The sequence below is a fragment of the Quercus robur genome, chromosome 10 (genome assembly GCF_932294415.1).
Source record: "Quercus robur chromosome 10, dhQueRobu3.1, whole genome shotgun sequence".
Taxonomy (NCBI): Eukaryota; Viridiplantae; Streptophyta; class Magnoliopsida; order Fagales; family Fagaceae; genus Quercus; species Quercus robur.
Window position 1 is genome coordinate 50,633,755 of NC_065543.1, and position 20,635 is coordinate 50,654,389.

The window sequence follows — 20,635 nt, forward strand, 5'->3', positions numbered from 1 at the left end:
GTTTTAATGCGATTTTTCACCTTTTGATTGTCTATTGGTTTTTCAAATTTTCTTGCAATTCCTTCACAATATTGTCATAGGCATGTGTGGTGAAGACTGAACCATTTCTATTACCTAGATGATGTTGATGCAAGAGTGCATCAATAAGCACATCATCCATAATAGCTGTCCAATATTCTCTATCTTTCTTAACCACATCATCAATAGTCCTTTTTTCTGACATATTTGAACCTATAAAAAAATATTTGAGCAAATAAATATATTTAACAAAACCATCAAATTTAGCTTGTCATGTGCCAGCCCATTGAACGAAAAAACTTAACAAACAAACTTGCAAAATTTAAGACAAGATGTTTTGGAAACAGAAATAATTTAATTTTTATGTTTCAAAAGTAAAGAACTATCAACTAGAAAATGGGAGAGAAGGCAAAGAAAGACCTTTTTTGCTTGTAGTCCACTCCCACCCAAAGTTTGTATGCCCTTACGAAAAATGTATTCACTATCAACAACTCCCGCTTTCCAAGTGCGGCCCCCTTGTAAAATGCCATATTTACATATTATCCATGGTTGAAATAATAAAAGCTCATTTTACCAACACAACTAAGTAGAGAAAACTAAGCAGGCAAGCGTAAGCAAGTCTAAAGCAAAAGGTTGCCAATGCAACTTAAAGGACAAAGACATAATGTAAAACAATAGAAAAAGAAAGTTTACTTGCAAATTGCCACTGTCACAGTGAATGAAGTTTATTAAAATTATACTAAAAAAACTGGAACTTGTTGTGGTAGTGCTACTCTAACACAATATAGAGGAATAATTCATTTTGCATACTAAAGAGGAAAGTCTCACACAAACCTCACAAGAAGAAACACGTTCTCAAGTCACAATCAAAACTCATTCAATAGTTTATCCCAAGCAAATTAAATGTATCATATACAAAATGCTAAGTCCATAAAAAGAGAATTAAATAATAAAACAATTCTAATGAGAATCAGCCCATTAAAACAAAGACATAGTTCTAAATCCACTAGAAGCATTTGTCTACAATTATTAAATTTAGAATAACATCAAGTTGGGTTGGATTTATAATCCCTCCACATATCAGTTGCTATTGAGTTTCTTAAAATCTCTCATTAGGCAGCATCATCATTATTTCTCTCTCTTTGCGCACTAAGCTGTTCATGGGGTTTAAGATTGTTTAAAATTTCTTCGTCCACCTCATGAAGAATTCTATCATCCGGATCTGCACCAATCAAGTAATTGTGCAAAATGCAGCATGCTAAAATTATTATTTTTGGGTTGGAACTCCGTAAGACGGCTCATTTGAGCTTGCTATTATAGGAAACCTTTTCTTCAAGACTCCAAATGCTCTTTCAATCACATTGTGTAAGGATGCATGTTGAAGGTTGAATAACTCTTTAGGATTTTGCGGTGGATTTCTTGAATACTCTTTTAAGTGATAATGGACTCCTCTATAAGGTGCAAGAAGTGAGCTCCTCAACATGAATCTAGCATCAACAAGGTAATATTTACCTATAGGAATGACATGCATCATTATGTTGTTATACACTAATGGCTAATTTTTTTTTTTCTAACAAAATTACCTTGGGGGACATTTAGCTTATTGCGTCTACTTAATGCATTTTTTAAAATTCTTGAGTCTAACGCAGTTCCTTCCCATTCAGGCAAAACATATGTAAATTTTAAATCAAATGTACATGCCGCTAGCACATTTTGTGTTGGGTAGTCCTTTCTACCACGATATCTTGGTGCATCTTCAATAGGAACTTTTGCCCGAATGTGCATTCCATCAATTGCCCCAATGCAATCCTGACATGGGAAGAACTAAAATTGTTGAGTACTTCTATATATTAAAATCTTTATATATACCACAATTAAGCTATTAGAGTATAATAATGTTATTTATTTATTTACCTTAAAATATGGGAAGAACCTAGAACTATTGAGTATTTCTACTGAAGTTTGAGATCCATCAGGTTGTTTCAGAAACGTCTCTTCTAGTTGTATCACAGATCTTAATACTTGATGGAAATAACGGTTTATAGTCTCACCAGAGCGACGGAAAAAAAAAAAGAAAAAAGAAAAAAAAGAAAAAGAAAAAGATATTTCCCGATGATTTACACCATGTGATAATATGTAAAGAAATTTGGCAACTTGTTCTTCAATTGTTGCTCGTCGTGTTGGTTGGAGGCCACCTTCTTTACGTAGCATGTCACACAAATCTAAAAAAGCTCCAGGCCCCATGTGTATAATATCACGACACTTTTTATTTCCAATTATCTCTCTCATTAGTTCATCGCGAATGCTTCGTCTTTCTAAACTCAAAGTACTAAGTAAGTTACTTGTCTCCTTTGAGGCCTCCTTCGAAGTATTAACCAATAGGCAACAAGACAAACTACATAAGCAACTGCCATTCGACATCTCCATTCCCAATCCCATAATCCACGTCTCCATTCCCAAATTCGCAATACACGTCTCCTTTTATTCTCTTGTCTATCCATCTAATAAAATTATCCCATGACAACAAAGCTATTACAATCCATGATATGCATAAATACACTAAGCTATTACAATTCAGTGTGTTTTGTGTAATTTATTATATAAGAATATAAAACTTAGAAAGTATTTGGCTTGCTAGTGAAATGCCACTTCATGGTTATAGTAATGACTAAAACTAAAATCAAATAAAAGAAACAACTTCATAGCCAGCATCAACAACTTTACAAGACAAATAAAAGTATCACCATAATATAACTTAATGAACATCATTGCTGCAGTAGAAACTGAGATTAATATACTAACCCTTCCCAACTGCTGACATTAATTAAAGCCAAAAAGCGAATGACATAATCAAAATTGCACAAAAGACAGCTAACCAACATTAAAAAAAAAACTCCAATTAGTTAGAATTGAACACACAAATAGGCAATTTAGCTTTACAACCAATTAGCCAAAAAATGAAATAAGAAGAGTTACAACTAGTACAATGGCATAAAAGAATGCAAACTACTAAGATGCTAAATCTAGTGTCCTGGAGATTGTAAAAACTACCGAATTGTCAAATTGTGAACACATTGTGAGTAACTCTTTGAAACTTTAAAATTCTACTACACATGCCTTGGATAAGAAAGAATCTCATGGAAATTAATGTATATTTGGAAACAAAACCTAAGCCAGGAATGGGAGTTTTAACATTGAGGTTGTTCAGAATTTGAAACATTTCCTGGACATTTGAGACGTTTCAAACTACAAAATGAAACAGCAACAAGAAACAATGCAATGAAAGGATACTTAGAAATTTTAAACATTTTGAAAAGTAAGGGTGCGTTTGATTCGGCTTCAAACGAATTCAGGAAATCGTTTTCTGGAAAATAGGGCGTTTGGCTCTGGAGGAAAATATTATTTTCCGGAAATCGTTTTCCTGTTGACCAGAATTTGAAGCCTTGACCACGGAAATGAAATTCTGCCCTCATTTTCACTTCATTTCATTTCCGTGGCTTGCAAAACGCAGAGAGAGAGAGAGAAAACACAGAGAACAGCAAACATAAGCGAGAGAGAAAGAACCAAAAAAAAAAAAAAAATCGAACGAGAGAGAGAGATCGTGCGGAATAGATCGACGCCGTCTAACGAGATCGAAGCGCGGAATAGCTCGACGCCAACGATCGAGATCGACGCCAACGAAGTCGATCGAAGCCAACGAGAAGTGCGAGAGCGAGATCGAAGCCAACGAAGTCCGATCCGGCCAACGAGCGAAGCTTATAGCTTCAACGACAGCCAACGATCCGACCACGCCGATCGATCCAGCCACCCAGAGCTCCGATCCGGCCAACCAAACACAGAAAGCACGAGAGCCACCCTTCACGCCGAGCTCCGATCTACCTCACACCGGTCACGCCGACCTCTGCCAGACGACCACCGCGCCAAACGCCGCAGACCCACGGTGAGAAAATGCACTGCTCAAACTCACCTCACCGATCCACTCACCTCACCGATCCACTCACATCCGATCCACACTATAAAATACTAACAGTTTATTTATATAAATATTTATATAATTTTTTACATGTTTTTATTTATTAATTTTTGTATTTTTTTTTTTTTTTGATGAATATTAATTTTTGTATTATACATTGTTTATAACTGTGTATTTGTTGGTAATGTATACCAAAATTTTGGGACTTTTCTGATTGCAGGTTTATTAATTTTTTTGATGAATATTAATTTTTGTATTATACATTGTTTATAACTGTGTATTTGTTGGTAATGTATACCAAAATTTTGGGACTTTTCTGATTGCAGGTTTATTAATTTTTTCAATTATCCATTGTTGATTAAACTGTGTATTTGTGGATTATGCATATGAAATGTAATGATTGGTTTATGAAATTGTGTATTTATGGGTGATGCATATATCAATTTTGGGACTTTTCTGATTGCAGGTTTATTAATCTTTTCAATTATCCATTGTTGATTAAACTGTGTATTTGTGGATTATGCATATGAAATGTAATGATTGGTTTATGAAACTGTGTATTTATGGGTGATGCATATATCAATTTTGGGGCTTTTCTGATTGCAGGTTATTCCCAATTGCTTTGTGGTTTGAATTTTTTTGTAAGCTCTTTTGGGGCTTGACTGGTTATGCATGATTGGTTTTTGCTGTGATTTTTATTAGAATTTGGTTAGTTGGGTTCTGTGTAGAATGCAATGTGATGGTATTGTTATAGTGTAAATAGAATGCAATGTGATGGTTTGGATGTTATATGTTTGTGGCTGATTTTATTTATGGTGTAATGAATAGCATACTTGTTTACATATCTCTTAGACTACAATGTTTGTGATTTTGTTAGATGAAGAAAAAAACCAAAGCCGCAATTCTTGCATCAGTTGCATCTGTCCTCCTTGTGGGGGTTGCATTGTTAAAGAAATTACGACGTAGACGTAGAGATCTGCCTAGGGCGCCTTATGTTAACCATGCCGCCGAGAGAGAGGAATACATAAATAGTGTTTTGCATGGAAGTGAGAGACATTGTGTGAATCAACTTAGGATGAAGCCTATAGCTTTCCACCACTTATGTCACGCCCTCACTGAGGGGGAGCACGTACGTCCGACTGTTCACATGTCTGTTACGGAGCAAGTGTTCATTTTCTTGCACATTATTGGTCATAATGTGAGGTTTCGTGTAATGGGTGGTCGGATCTATAGATCAACTGAGACTGTTCATAGATACTTCAAAGTTGTCCTTAGGGGGGTCCTGAAATTATATAGAGCTCTAATAAGACTGCGTAGCGAAGATACACCTCCAGAGATAAGGAATAGCAGAAGGTTTTACCCATATTTTAAGGTAAATATTGCGACTTGTGTGTTTTTGTAATTTGTGAAGATTTATGTAATTTTAAACCATTATGTTTGTCAAAAATTAGGATTGTGTTGGAGCAATAGATGGTACACATGTTCGTGCATCTGTGCCACCTGAAATACAAGGAAGATTTCGTGGTCGCAAAGATGGAACCACGCAAAATGTGTTAGCTGCCATTAGTTTCGACTTAAAGTTCACTTATGTGTTGGCTGGATGGGAAGGCAGTGCACATGATTCACGTGTATTAAATGATGCATTTGCTAGGCCAGGGGGATTTTCAATTCCCAATGGTATTACACGATTACTTCACCCTTTTGGTTTGTTAGTTTAATAAATATTATGTGTTTTCCTAAACATAGTAGTGATTTGGTTTTTTTTTTAATATATGTAGGTAAATTTTATCTTGGTGATGCTGGGTATGGTAATAAAAATGGAATATTGTCACCGTATCGGAGTGTACGATATCACTTGAAAGAGTTTAGTGATCGTCCTCCTGAGAATGCGCAAGAATTGTTCAATCTCCGACACTCTTCATTGAGAACTACCATTGAGCGAGGGTTTGGAGTGGTGAAAAAACGTTTTCGAGTGTTGGATGCAGAACCATATTGGTCTTTCCCAACCCAAGTGAAAGTAGTGTTAGCGTGTTGTGTGGTTCATAATCACATTATGGGGGTTGAACCAAATGACCATATTATGGAAGATGCAATGAACCAAGTAGAGCTTAGTGACCACCAAGAAGAAACACAGTCTCGTCGGGAGTCCGTCGAAGATAGTAGATCATGGAATGCTAAGAGAGATGAGATATGTCAAGCCATGTGGTCTGATTATATCAGGAGTGGAGAGTAGTACTTTATTTAGATTTTTATGATTGTAATGTGTTTTTTCTTTTTGTTTTTTTTTAAAGACAATGTATGTAATATAGACTTTTGGTGATGTAATGAAAAAGTATTTTTAGCATTACATTGTTATTTGATGGTATTACATTGTCATTTCCATAGTTAGCATGTTCCGTTCTATTGTGCACATTCATAAGCGTGGTTGTATGTGTGTTTGATTTGTTATTCATGTTCCGAGTGTAATTACTGAATGCTACTCTCACTATACTATTTTCGTATGTAGTAATGTCAAAGGGTAAGGAAAAAGTTAGCGGCAGCAAGCAATTTAGGTGGCTGCCACCTATGCATGAGATGATGCTAAAGATATTAACAGAGGAGGCTGAAAAGGGCAATAAGCCCTCTAATACTTTTAGGGCCGGCTCCTTTGCTCTTGTAGCGAAGGAGATAACGGCCCATTTCGGGGTTGAGTGCCACCCTGTATTTGTGGAGAACCGGATGCGGACTCTAAGGTCCATGTGGGCAACTATTCAAGAGCTTAGAAAGAAGAGTGGATTCGGTTGGGACGAAAATCTGAAAATGATAACGTGTGACGCTAAAACCTACCAAGAAGAAGTTATGGTATGGCTTCTAACTATATTTTCTTAATATAGATAATAATATATGTTTTTGCATGTTATATGAAATTTATAGTGTCATTGTTATTGCAAAGTCTTTTATATTGAATTTATGAGTGAAGTTATTATTGCATTATTATATACGTTCTTTTCTCCCTTATAGGCACATCGGAAGCATGCCGAGTATCTGAACAAAAAAATTGAGTTTTACGATGAATTAGCGATTGTGGTGGGGAAGGATACAGCCACAGGTGCCTTTGCTAAGTCTGGAGTGGATATCGAAAATGAGCCAGATAATGGGGATAATGGGGATAGTGCAGAGTTTGTGGCAGATAATGTGGATGAATGTGTGGTTGAAAAGGGGAAGAACGTAAATGAATCATCCACCACTGGGTCGGGAATTTCCAAGTCCCGCAAAAGAGGGCGTGCAGCTTCTACTGCTGATGATAGTGTGCTGACTGATCTGTCTGGTCAGCTGAAGGAAATAGCTGTCGCTCTAAAAGAAATTAATCGGGGCCCGGTAGATTACACAACTTTGTATAATGAGGTAATGGCTATGATGGCGGATGGATATAGCGAAGATATGCTCGCTACTGCCTTCGACCATCTTTGTGAGAATGAGAAGACGGCACGTGGATTTTTAGCAAAGAATGCTAGGTTGAGGAAGTTGTGGTTAGATGGTTATTTTTTCTCACAAATTTGATTTGCTTATTTCATGTTGACTGTGATGGTAGATTTAGGAATTAACTAGACATTGTAGTATTAATATTGACGTATCAATGTATTATATATGTACTCTTTTGTATTATTGGGACGATACAATTGCCCAAATTATGTATTTCGAATGATTATGTTTGATGTTGAACCAAATGTGCTGCAATTTTTGTATTGTTACAGATATGTATAGGGAATGCAGGTTCTTCAATTTTATCTATAAGAGCAAAATATAGCATTGATCTTCTCCAATTCCATGCATATATCATTCAAGGATGGACGATTTTTTAGGGCCAGATTCTAGATCATTTTCCGTAAAATGATCCAAATTATTTTCCGTAAAGTGTTTTCCGAACCAAACATGGGAAAACGTTTTCCGTAAAGTATTTTCCGTAAAGTATTTTCCGTAAAATATTTGGACGAACCAAACACCGGAATTAATTTTCCGTAAAACGATTTCCGAGACAGCCAAACACCCGAATACATTTTCCTTTTCCGGAAATTAGCATTTCCGGAAAATATGTATTTTCCGGAAAACGTTTTCCAGCAACCAAACACACCCTAAATAACAAAAATTGGAAGTAATGCAGTCTTAAACATTTCCTGGATGCTGAAGACATTTTGGACCACAAAACAAAAAAAACAAGTGATTGAATGGAACCATATACAGAGTATTGGCAGTTACCTTAATGCCCTTACAGCAGTGACCCAGCTACCCTGTTGGAATGAGACCAAGACAAACATGATCAGCAACACCCTGCATGCTGAAAATCAAAAGGAATCAATCAGAGCAGTCCATCTTCTTGTACATTAATGCACGAAAGAGCATATGAAAGGGTTCAGCAATAGACCTGACTCCACTGAAATACAACATTTTATTGATAAAAAAAAAGTTAATAGACCTGACTCTATACTCCTAGATACAGTGTGGTAGAGATTCAAAAAAACACTCATTAAGTAAAATAGTGGAAAGATGAGAAAAAATTAAAAGGGAAAAAACTCTCTAAAGCAAGAACTGTCCAATTCAGATGAGGCACAAATTTTGTATCTAAACACTTTTTAAAGGAAGAAATTCTAATATGTTAAAAAAAGTGAAGCACAGGCACTTTCGTATACCAGTTCCCAACAACTAATTTATCCAACTTGCACTATATAGCTTAAGTCCAACAAGGGGAAGATTATGCAAGTGACACAGTAAATAATATCCTGGTGATAGATTTCACACTGCTCAGGAAGGAATCATGGTTGAGATAGCATAGTATCAGATTAAAAAATGACATACAAAAGCCAGAAAAATCAGAGTTAAGTAAACAATAGCACACCTAAGACAAAGAACAGAGAAAAAAATACAACTTTGATACTTTATCAAGTAATATTTGGAACTTTGGAATGAAGAGTGAGACACACCCAGAAAGACACATGTGAATATGCAACTAGAGCAATAGAGTATATAAAAAAAATGTGCTCCTGGATAATGAAGCGTGAGACACACACAGAAAGACATGTGAATATGCAATAGCATCTCAGGTTGTGTTTTATATGTCATTAATTATATAGAGCAGAGCACAATCTAATCATATGAAAATCTTTCATGATGTTGAGTAACTCCCAACAACTCATTGTTTAGTTTCAATCATTAGATTCCTTCACGATGACATATAAAAAAATAAATAAATAAAAAAAAGCAAAGAGAGAGACAACTACACAGTGAGATGCTGCACAAACTCATGTGAGTTTGATCATACACAATCAAACAAGCAATTTATCAAACACATTGTGAACAACTCTTTGAAACTTTAAAGTTCTAGTGAAAAAAAAAAAAAAAAAACCCAAATCAAAATCCGATTCACAAAAAACAAGAAATTACCCAATAAAAATCACAAACACAAACCAATAATCAAAAACCTGACCATAAAATCAAACTCACACAGAATAAACAATCACAAAGCCTAGGTTTAACCATAGTTCATCCATATATCATGAACTAAAAGGATTGCAAGTGTTTAGATAAAAATAAACAAGAAACACAAATCCATATATAGCTACAATATACAAATTTATGCAAGTTCACAATCTAGACTCACTCAAACACTTTATCAAACACGTTATGAGCAATACTTTGAAACTTTAAAATTTAAGAAAAAAAAGCCCTTAGATTCGAAACCCACCCACAAATAACATGTTATTACCCCATAAAATCAAAATTAATAAGAAATTACCCAATAAAATCACAATTTTAAGAACATAGTTATTTGATCCAACTCAAAAGAAACCCATGAAACAGAAATTAAAACAGAGTTTACCTTTGTGAGAGAATGCTAGGCGTGAGAGAGAAGAGTGAAAGACAGTCCAAAGTCGAGAGAGAGAGAGAGAGTCAGTGTGAGCTAAGAGAGCTTGAGAGAAATTTGTGGATTTTTTTTTTTTAAATAACTACGCAAAAACCACATTTTCGTCCTTATATTTTCACGCGTTCCCACTTTGGTCCTATCTTATATTTTTACCGCTTTTAGTCCCTATTTAGAAAAGTGCCTTTCATTTTAGTCTTTTTCGTTAGTGCCCCAACAACAAAGTCCTACATGGCAGAAAGAACTATTAAAATAATAATAATAAATTTTATTTTGGCATTAAAAAATGCCACATCAGCATCTAAATTAAAAAAAATTAATTTATTAATTTTAACTAAATAAAAAAAATTAAAAACTAAAAATCACATGAATTGAGATCTAAGCGTGTTTTGAACAAGAACACAAACCCCGATCTAAGAACACAAACTTAGAAATTAAAATCCAAAAATTAAAAAATCTCAAAATCACCATTTTCTAAAACCCAGCAAAATCATCAAATCCTAAAGCCCCAAATACCAAATCAATCCAAAAATACAACACACTTAGATTTGAGGTGATGGAGATCTTCAGTCGTGGCCCATAAAGCATGGAAAAGTGTACAACGTGATTGGAGAGAATGACAAGAGGTTTGAGATCTTCAAGGAGAACCTGAGGTTCATTGATGAGCACAACTCTCAGGCTCGCACATACAAAGTTGGGTTGAACAAGTTTGCTGATTTAACCAACGAGGAGTATTGTGCCAAGTATTTGGGCACCAGGTCTGACCCTAAGAGAAGGGTCATGAAGTCAAAGAACCCAAGATGGTGTTACGCTCTTAACGTCAGTGAAAAGTTGCCTCACTCCGTTGATTGGAGGGTGAAAGGTGCTGTTAGTCCGATCAAAGATCAAGGAAGTTGTGGTTAGTATTTTTTTACCTTTAAAAAAAGAAATATATATTTATTTTTACATATATGTTCATATATTTTGTAGCTGAAGCTGTAGATCAGCTCAGATTGACCAAAGTGACCTAACATAAGATTATTTTGTTTCACCTTTTGGCTTTTACATGGGGCTGTTTGGTAATTTTTAATTTTTAGATTTTAATTTCTGGGTTTGTGTTCTTAGATTTGAGTTTGTGTTCTTGTTGTTCTTGTTCAAGACACATGTAGATTTCAATTCATGTGATTTTTGGTTTTTAATTTTGTTTTTAATTTTTTATTTAGTTAAAATTAATAAATTAATTTTTTTAATTTAGATGCTAACGTGGCATTTTTTAATGCCAAAATAAAATTTATTATTATTATTTTAATAGTTCTGTCGGCCACGTAGGACTTTGCCATTAGGGTATTGACGGAAAGGACTAAAATGAAAGGCGTTTTTCTAAATAGGGACTAAAAGCGGTGAAAATAAAAGATAGAGACTAAAGTGGGAATCGTGTGAAAATGTAGGGACGAAAATGTGGTTTTCGCCAAATAACTATAAAAGCCAAACTATTTTATTAGTGAGCCAAGGTTTGAAATTATTTTGGTATCTAACAAATCGAGACTAATGGACTCGATTTTGAGGTTATAAATCAAGTATATTGCACTCAATTTTCCCATTTCGCCAACAGCTGAGGTGGACAAACTATCCATGTAGGTCTGGAAATTGAGTTCATTGGACTTGTTTTGGTTTAAAGGAAATTGAGCTCAAAGGACTCGATTTAGTTTAAATGGAAACCGAGCCTTTTGAACTTGATTTCGGTTCAGCCCTCCATATGTCCAGATCACTCAAAACATCAGACTCAAACACACTCAACAGATCACTCAAACCCTTACCCTCACTCAAACACATTGAGTCCTCATAGTCTCTCACTCTCACTTTTCAAACCCTCACTCTCACTCTTCAAACCTCACACCACTGCTCAACCTCATCACTCTTCAAACCCTCACTCTCACTCTTCAAACTCTCACTCTCCTTCAAACCTCGTGCCGTGCCACTTCTCAACCTCATCACTCTTCAAACTCTCACTATCAGTCTTCAAACCCTTACATAAAGGTTACACAAATTCATGCCCATCACTAATTGGGCCTCTATAGCACATCAAAACTAGTGGTAAATTAGATAGGGTTATATTGGGTGCAAAGCCCACCTATCATGTATTCTTCAATGTCAGTGGCTTAGTGCAACAAAAAAATTTATTAAAAAACATGTCGAATTCAATTCATTTTCTATTTCTAGTAAGGGATAAAAAAAAAAACCTTGGACATGAAGAAAATAAAAAAATAAATTGGCAAATTACATATACTTTATACTTTATACTCTTCCCCCTTACTTGTCAAAGTCTCCAAGATGGGATTGAAAAAAGGAATAGTTGACATGATAGAAATTTTCACAAAGGTCTAGTTGAAATTAAGCTCTATGGGTCCCCATTTGGCCATTCCCCACTTCAAAATTTTATAAAAGTAAAATAGGATTAGTGTGAGGAGCTTGTTGATTGAATGGGTTGAGATTTATTTAAAATAGGATTTTGTGTTTAAGCATCAGTTTTCGGAATGGGTTGGAGTTGGAGTTAGCAAACTAGGCATCACTCTAAAAATTGAACCCAACCTAAGTCTATTTTCTCTAAAATGCCCATATACCCTATTGTAGATCAACTCTCTCAGATTGGAGGTCCTAGGCAACTAAGTTTGGGTGTTTTTTTCTGGAACGTGTGGATTTCTGTATGGGTATGGCTGTGAACTAGCTTGGTTTGAATAGGATGTCTGAAAGTGTGTGATGGGTTTAAGATTTATTTTGTGTGTGTGTGTGTGTGTGTGGTGTGCATGTGTTTTGCCATTTTGTGTGTGGAAGAGTGATTTTTTATGTTGTTTGTAAGGTTTGTTGCACACATACAGACACACAGCCTTAAATTATAATTTTGGAATGAACAATTTCAAAATTATACTTGAAATGAATGTTAGGGAGATAAACACCTTGGGGAACTTCCTTGAGTAAGTAATATAACATATAGAGACACACTTCAACCCAAAAGGCCTAAGCCCAATGGGTATGTGCTCAATTATGTTATATTAACCACTCATTCTTCTCATATTTATTCAATGTGGGACTTCACTCACACGTGTAACCCAACAAATCTCCCTCTCACGTGTGAGTTTGCCTCTTTATGAGCTTCAAGACCTCTTTGTGGGCCATGAACAAGTCCTACTCACTCCCCATTGCCTAATGAGCTTTTCACTTCATCAGCGCGTCATCCATGGGTCTTTCGTACGCCATCCATGGGAACCACGTGTCAACCCTGCACGCACATCCATGGGAACCTCGTACGTCCATGTCCATGGGAACCTCGCACCACACCATTATTTAGCACCATTAGCAATATTCCTTTGTTGGGCTTTTTTCTTTTTTTCTTCTCCAGGATCTTTATGTGTGGGCCGTTTAGGTTTTCTCTGTCCCCGCTGGGTAGGGACCATGAACACCTCACCACCTTCGCCGCACACCAACATGGCTCTGATACCACTTGTTAGGGAGATAAACACATTGGAGAGCTTTCTTGAGTAATTAATATAACATATAGAGACACACTTTAACCCAAAAGGCCTAAGCCCCAATGGGTATGTACTCAATTATGTTATATTAACCACTCATTCTTCTCATATTTATTCAATGTGGGACTTCACTCACATGTGTAACCCAACAATCAACTGGTGTGACAAACACACTTTGCACACACTGGTATGTAATAGTCAGCGCTCAAATGTGAATCAGTATGCTCTATGTTTTGTGTGTGTTAATATGCATTTAGGAGTGAAACAATATGTGTACGATAGAGAGGAAATATCAAACACAAATTAATTGGCTGCTTTTGATTCTTGCTTTCTATTGGTTGCTTATCCCACTCTTCCTTGCTTTGTTCTGCCTCAAGCCTTACCTCAAGCCCTTGCATTGCATCCTTTTATTTTCTCCCTTTCTTGTTGTTGTTGGTTTTTTTTTTTTTGGGATGATATTTTAATTTCCCTTGATAACTGCTTTATTATTGTTTTTTTGGGAACAATAGCTACAATCATATATACACAGGTTATGGCATATTGCATCTCATCACCATGGTTCTATCATGTGCAGGATCTGGGGGCACTGAAATGTCGTGGTCGTAATGACGAGTTCTGAAAATGACGCCTAATGGTGGATGATCGCGTCCTCGACATTGTGAAGAGAGCTGGATTAGAGGGGCTGCATAGGACCCCATCTAGAGAGATTGATCATAACTTGATAACGGCTTTTGTTGAGTGATGATGGCTTGAAACCCACACCTTCCACCTACCACATGGTGAGATGACGATCACATTACAGGATGTGGAGGTTCTTTTGGGGATTCCAATTGATGGTGAGGTAATTGTTGGAACTTGTGACTTAGGGTCGGCTCTTGAATGTCAGAATATGCTTGGAATTGTTACTAATCTTGTGATGCTTCAAGGACAAAGGATCCAAATTAACAAGCTACTTGAAAAAGTTGACCGAGGGTTGCCCGATGGTGCAGCAGAGAATGCTGTGCATCAGTATGCATGGTGTTATATTCTAGCATTCCTAGGGGACACAATTTTTGCTGACAAGTTTGGCGATAGGGTGCATACAATGTGGTTGCAGATGTTGAGGGACCTTTGCAATCCACCTCGGTACAATTGAGGGAGCGCTTGCCTTGCATGGTTGTACAGAGAGTTGTGCAAGGCAACCGACAGAGGTGCCAGTCAAATTGGTGGGGCCTTGATACTGGTTCAGTATTGGGCATGGTTTAGATTCCCTTTTTTGTGCCCAAGGATGGACCTCCCACCAGATGATGCATATGGCCCACCATTAGCACCTTCTCCATTGTCCATTAAGTAAGTCTCTTCCTTGACCGATTCTCTATTGCAAATGGATCCATAATTTACTTAGAATCTGTGGTGTTACAATTTACTTATTGGACAGTGTTTGAAATAGATCTTTAAATATTGGTCCACAATATTAATTGAGTGGTTAGACGTACATGCCATATGTTGGAAAGTGCTATTTTGTGCTTGTAAGTTTGTGCATGATTTGATACCAGAGTTGATTGGTTATTGTAATTTGGTTTGTGGGTTTTGCTACCTATTGGATACCTGAGGGCCATTGTCAAGTTTTTGGTTGCTTTGTGGTTTAAATTCTCTCTATAATGTAATGGTTGCAGTGATCTGTTGAAGCCCTTAGGTGAGTGAATGTAACTGTTGAATCCCTGACACCATTGCCCAATATCTTGTAATCAACGCTTTTGGATAATCTTCTATGAAACTTCATTGTTTTTCCTTCTGTTTGTTGTCAACTTTGGGGTTCATAAAATAAAGTTTTTTTTTTTTTTTTTTTTTTTTTTTTTTTTTTTTTTTTTTTTTTTTCACTCTTGCTAGTCTATAAGAAGTAATCATTATTTTGTGAGCTAGCGTGCCAAAAAGATCAATCATTGAATGATGAACAAAAAAACATTTTATTATAGTCTCTCTCTCTCCCTTTCTCTCACCAATTAAATTTATGTCTTCGGATAAAGAAGTCTAGACCTACTTGTCCCAAATACTTAAGTTGATAAAAATAATAATTGAACTTAGCATTATTCAAGTATTATTCTACAACTAAGGATGCTTATGTAGTATTGTAGTAGTACTTGAAAGAAAAATAAACAGTGTGGATTCTTTTAAGCTTCCATTAGCATACAATTCCTTTTTCTTTTTTATTAGATTGCATAATTGGTAGATATTGACTCCCTCTTTCTTAATTGTAGGTGGGTGTCCATCGTAAGCACGAAGAATAGCCTCGCCGAAATCTGCTTGGTTCGATACCGTCAGCTTCTAGATTCTATGCATTCCAACCAAGTACCCAAATTGTGTTTCTTGTAATGTTTATGAATAGTGTATATTGTTATAACTGTAAAATATATCATAGTTGAAAATAATGGAACATTGCATAATGTGCTGCCTTTTTTTTTGGCTATATCAGGTGGTGTGGCAACCATATGAAGCCAAATTAGGCCACCTGCTTGCGTTCTATTTCGCAGGACGGGACATGTGGATGGCGAGGGTGCCGCTTGTATGTTTTTGGCTAGTAGAGAAACATACATCGGATCGTGTTCTTCGTCAGTTTGGGATGGTACAAGAAATTCCCAAAGATGTTGATATTGACGATGCCCTTCATGCCATAGACCTGAGGGGGAAGACCAAAGTGGATTGGAGGGCCAAACATCTTGGCCATATCCAAGTATGGAATAGGAGAGCACAATTACTATGTCAAGGAGCACGACTAAAGGGTGCTATGTTGAATGTTCATCCATACTTTTGCTGGTATGATAGGGTCACTTGGAGGTTTGTTGACCACACTAGTGCCGCACTTATTATTACGGTAATTGCTTCAATCTTTCTTTCCAAATTTTGTTTCAAATTACAATTTTTGTGTTAGATGTACTAATTGTATTTATTTACATGCAGGTTGCCAATCACAAGCAGATGTTGACGCGATATGTTGTAGGCAGTCTTGAGTACAAGCAGATTACAGCTGTGCTGAAGGCAGTGGATCACCTTCACCATCTAGTTGCCTATCTTCCCTTGGAAGATACCGATGAGGCAAATCCAGAAGCGCTAGAAGATATTGGATAACCAAGCACGAGCTCAACTCCTGCCAGCCATAGCCATGGTCAGCGTGTTGCACCCCATCAGGTTGTCAGTAGGCCAGATCCCCCTCCACCCCAACATGCATCTCCTGCCCCAGAGTTCCTTCCACCTCCACCTCCACATGCATCTCCTTCCCCAGAGATCCCTCCACGTATTGCTCAGATCCCTGTACCCAGTGCTCATGCATCTTCTCACCTCGAGATCCTTTCATCCACCCCACGTACATTTTCTAACCCGGCTCATCTTTCACTTACTTCGCCATCCTTTGATCTCGGCATTGATTTCAATGAGACCCTTCCTGTCATGCACACTCAATCCCCCTCATACAGCATTGGTCATATAGACCATGTACCACCCCATAGTGACTCCATGTCATTCATGCCCAATCCTGAACTGCATACAGATCCCATGACTACGGGCCTTACTCACATTTCATCCATTACACCATCCTCCCTCGCAGTTGTAGGATCTTCAGTTGTTAGGAGTAAAGTAAAATAGCCAGATGTGCATGTCAAGAATGAGCATGTAGTTGAGTTACACTCACCCCCACAAGTAGAGTGCTGATCTTGAGGAAGAAGTGCTATCCATTGTTGTGGGTCATTTAATGTTTTTGAACCATGGTATCATTAAAGAGTTTGCTAGTAGACCAGAAATCAGACGTGTAGCTTTGAACTCAATATATAGCTTATAGAATAATTCTATTTCTGTGGGTTTCTCCATGTAAACTAGTGAAAGTGTATCAAACTATGCTTTGCTATAACATTATTCAGTGACTATTTCTTTGTCGTCATTGTAACTTGCCAGGAATTTGAAAACCTAGAGGTGTCTTTCTGTTTCAAGTACGCTTGTTTATTATGCTTAATCTAGATTAGGATTTTTTTTTTTCAATTTGTCTAGTGGAGACTATCTAAGTGAAGTTCAGAATTAATTTTCTTGAATCTAATGGTATCTAAAAATTCTCTTCATTTGTCTTGAAGTGGGTAGAATTCACTCCATGGTTAGATTCAGTTTTCCTGTTACTTGAGAGAATACTGGCAGGTGTATCACAGAAGGGCCTGATGCCAGGCTTTATTAAAAAAAAAACAAAAAAACAAAACTCGAGCTCTTTGAGCTTAATTTCCGTTTACTTAGAACTCGACTCCTATGAACTCGAGTTCTACATTTAGTACTTGAGTTGGCACAATTCTAGTTTTCAGGCAGAGATCCCATTCATAAAACAGAGTTATACTTGATGACTACAACCTTGAGTTCTACACAGTACTCGAGGACTAGAAACTCGATTTTTTTTTTCAATCCTGCAGAAACACCAAACATAGAAATAGAGCAAATAAGAGAATTTCTACATGGCAAAAAAAAAAAAAAAAAAATTTGATCAAAGAAGTAGACAAGAAAAAAAATTTAATCCAAAAAAGAACAAAATTTTATTACTATATACATTTTGATTACAAGGCCATAATGACAAGACTTCTACTAGATCTTGCTTCATGACTACACATTCCCTCCACAGTCTAGCAATCTCGCTTCTTGATTACACATTCCCCTTAACTTTGTCACTTAAAGTTGACTCATGTTATACAGCTTGCCCTACCCTTTCGTAGTAAGATGTCTCTTCAATAGGCAAGTTCTTTTAGTATCAATGCTCTAGGATCTCAGAGTTCACAACATATGAAATGCAGTCACCTAGAGTACTTGGCACAAAGTACTTTGCCTCAAGTTAATAATGTTTGAAAATAATGTAGGAAAGAATATCAAACAATGACAAACATACAAGCAATATCCAACTAATGTCAATCCTTCATAATATAAACTTCTCCTTTAGTTTCCAATAGGTTAAAATATTATGATTAAGTAAAAAATTAAACTTCTATTTTGATGATAAATCACAACCCAATACCATGTTTTAGAGGGGGAAAAGAATGGAAATGATTAACAACTAATTGAAAGAAAAAAATTAAACATTCATACTATCACAATCTAGAAACAGGTACATTGGATATTGAATACTTTGATTACAAGTGCATTTAGTGATAAACAAAAAATAAAAAAATAAAAAAATTGTGCCAATACAACCCAGTAGTAAGTTCGAATACACAATAAAGTGAACCACAATATACATCTACAATGCCATTCCAAACTCGAGTATCTGCATGACTGACAAAAATTGAAATATTGTTGTTAGATACCAAAAGCCAAAACAATGGTACTAATCTACACAACTTGGCTAATTGAGACAATCATGGCATTTTATATAAAAGCATCACTTACCTAGTTTGGATCATTACTGTTTGTTGAAGCCCCACGGGAAAGTGGACATCTTCTACGATTATGCCCATGTTGATGACACAGTCCACAGCTTTGCTTTTGTTGAATCTCCCTCAAGTCAAAATATGGCCTCCGGCTTCCTGGTTCTTGCTGGACCCCATCCATCTCATTCTGTATCCTAGACTTCACAGGTTGACCTTTAGCCTACAACAGGTCTGGGTCAGGCACCCACTTTGGACCGTCCACATCCCTCCACAATGACTCTGACTTTGGCACCGCAAATGCATGTGAGTAGGTGCGAATGGTGTTCTCCAAACTATAACATGGGTCAATATATCTAGTCGCATCTTGCCCCAAGTACTGAAGAACTGTAATTGCATGTGAACGAGGGATCTTTCGATTTTGCCACTTTCCACAACCACATGTTCTAGCCGCTATGTTTATTTCATGACTATGGTGTCCCCCTCCAGAGCTATGGATGTTGTATGCGGTCATTACTTGATATATACCATGGACATTATTAAACGCCCTTACTTGGTGTGTTTTTGACTTTTTCAGATTTGCATCATAGATTTTTAAGGCATATTTACTCCATACCTTGCCCTTCGAGAGATCATGAGTAATTTCTTTGTGTCGATCATGGAAATACGCGACAATTTTGCTCCAAGTGAATTCAACAATTACAACAATGGGTAAGCCACGGGCACCTTTGAGTACTCCATTGAAGCACTCCGAGACTTTGGTTGTCATAGCCCCATAACGGTATCCACCATCATGTAGCTGGGTCCATATGTCTAGATCCTTTTTCATTAGATATATGTATGGCATGATGGATGAGTCGGGTTCACTTTCCTGTCGCTCGATTCTCAGCTTCTTCCTAAGGGCCTCGATCTCGGCTTCCCTGATAGGTTGCATGTACAACTCAAATTTAGCTTCCTGAGTAGCATACCCCGCTTTCAAGGCCAATGACTTTAAAGTGGCATCCTAAAAATGCGTGTTGAAGTTGCTAGCAACATGTCGAAGGCAATATCTATGAAATACTCATACTCATCCATGATCATCTCTAGGCCAGTTTGCAATTGCGTTTTGAATACCCTTATGTCAGTCAGAAATTACGTAGATGTCCTTATCTGCTATCACATTCCCCAGTGAATTTCTGAGGCATTCTAAAAACCACCCCCAACTAGGCCCTGACTCTTTGTCCACAATGGCAAAGGCGAGAGGCAAAACCTTGTTGTGGGCATCGGTGGCCATTGCAATCAACAACACCCCTCGATATTTACAAAAAAATGGGTCCCATCAAAATTGATCATTGGCTTACAATGTTTGAATCCTTCAATGCATGGAGCGAAAGCCCAAAATGCATAGCGCAATAATGTATCACCGAACTCCTCCTTGAGTATGGTGTGATACCAGTATCGGGTGCTAGTTTCTTAATCCAAGTATGCCAACAACAACTTTCTCAACCTTTGGTAAGACTCTTTCCAATCCCCAAATATCTTTGCAATAGCCTTTTGTTTCGCATCCCATATCTTATAGTAATAAAGCTTATAATCATAATACTTCGCTTTAATGAAATCTTTGAGGTGATCAATTGTTGCCATGTGACTTTCTTGCAATAATGGAACAAATTCTGCAGCAAGAAAATTACAATCCGTCATTCTACCATCAAGGGTCGTGCCAAGGGGTATACAACTATGAGGACCCCCATAAGATGTGACCATCCATAGTCCATGTTTAGGCTTCACGACTGCTCCAATGTACCACTTGCATGACCTATCCATGCATTTCACAGACAGTCTACTTTTGGTCGACCTACTAGTCATAAAGTTTCAGTTATGCTTTACGGCGTAAATTGTT

General features: G+C 36.9%; 3 protein-coding genes and 1 long non-coding RNA gene across 4 annotated transcripts; 2 read left to right on the forward strand and 2 right to left on the reverse strand.

The window, feature by feature from the left end:
- Nucleotides 1-876: 876 nt before the first annotated feature.
- On the reverse strand, nucleotides 877-2,062 carry LOC126702375 (uncharacterized). Its single transcript, XR_007647737.1, has 2 exons — nucleotides 1,933-2,062; nucleotides 877-1,827 (listed from the first exon to the last, which is right to left on the reverse strand). It is a non-coding gene; the product is annotated as an uncharacterized LOC126702375 (long non-coding RNA).
- Nucleotides 2,063-4,138: 2,076 nt separating this feature from the next.
- LOC126703109 (uncharacterized) lies at nucleotides 4,139-6,338 on the forward strand. Its single transcript, XM_050402027.1, has 3 exons — nucleotides 4,139-5,363; nucleotides 5,443-5,668; nucleotides 5,770-6,338. Exons 1-3 carry the CDS (start codon nucleotides 4,869-4,871, stop codon nucleotides 6,222-6,224), a joined length of 1,176 nt encoding a protein of 391 aa, XP_050257984.1. The 5' UTR covers nucleotides 4,139-4,868; the 3' UTR covers nucleotides 6,225-6,338.
- Nucleotides 6,339-6,499: 161 nt separating this feature from the next.
- LOC126704303 (uncharacterized) lies at nucleotides 6,500-7,756 on the forward strand. The gene is made up of 2 exons (XM_050403302.1): nucleotides 6,500-6,832; nucleotides 6,992-7,756. Exons 1-2 carry the CDS (start codon nucleotides 6,500-6,502, stop codon nucleotides 7,529-7,531), a joined length of 873 nt encoding a protein of 290 aa, XP_050259259.1. The 3' UTR covers nucleotides 7,532-7,756.
- Nucleotides 7,757-18,979: 11,223 nt separating this feature from the next.
- On the reverse strand, nucleotides 18,980-20,029 carry LOC126704304 (uncharacterized). Its single transcript, XM_050403303.1, has 2 exons — nucleotides 19,892-20,029; nucleotides 18,980-19,759 (listed from the first exon to the last, which is right to left on the reverse strand). The coding sequence occupies exons 1-2, from the start codon at nucleotides 20,027-20,029 to the stop codon at nucleotides 18,980-18,982; spliced, it is 918 nt and encodes a 305-aa protein (XP_050259260.1).
- Between the last annotated feature and the right edge of the window lie 606 nt (nucleotides 20,030-20,635).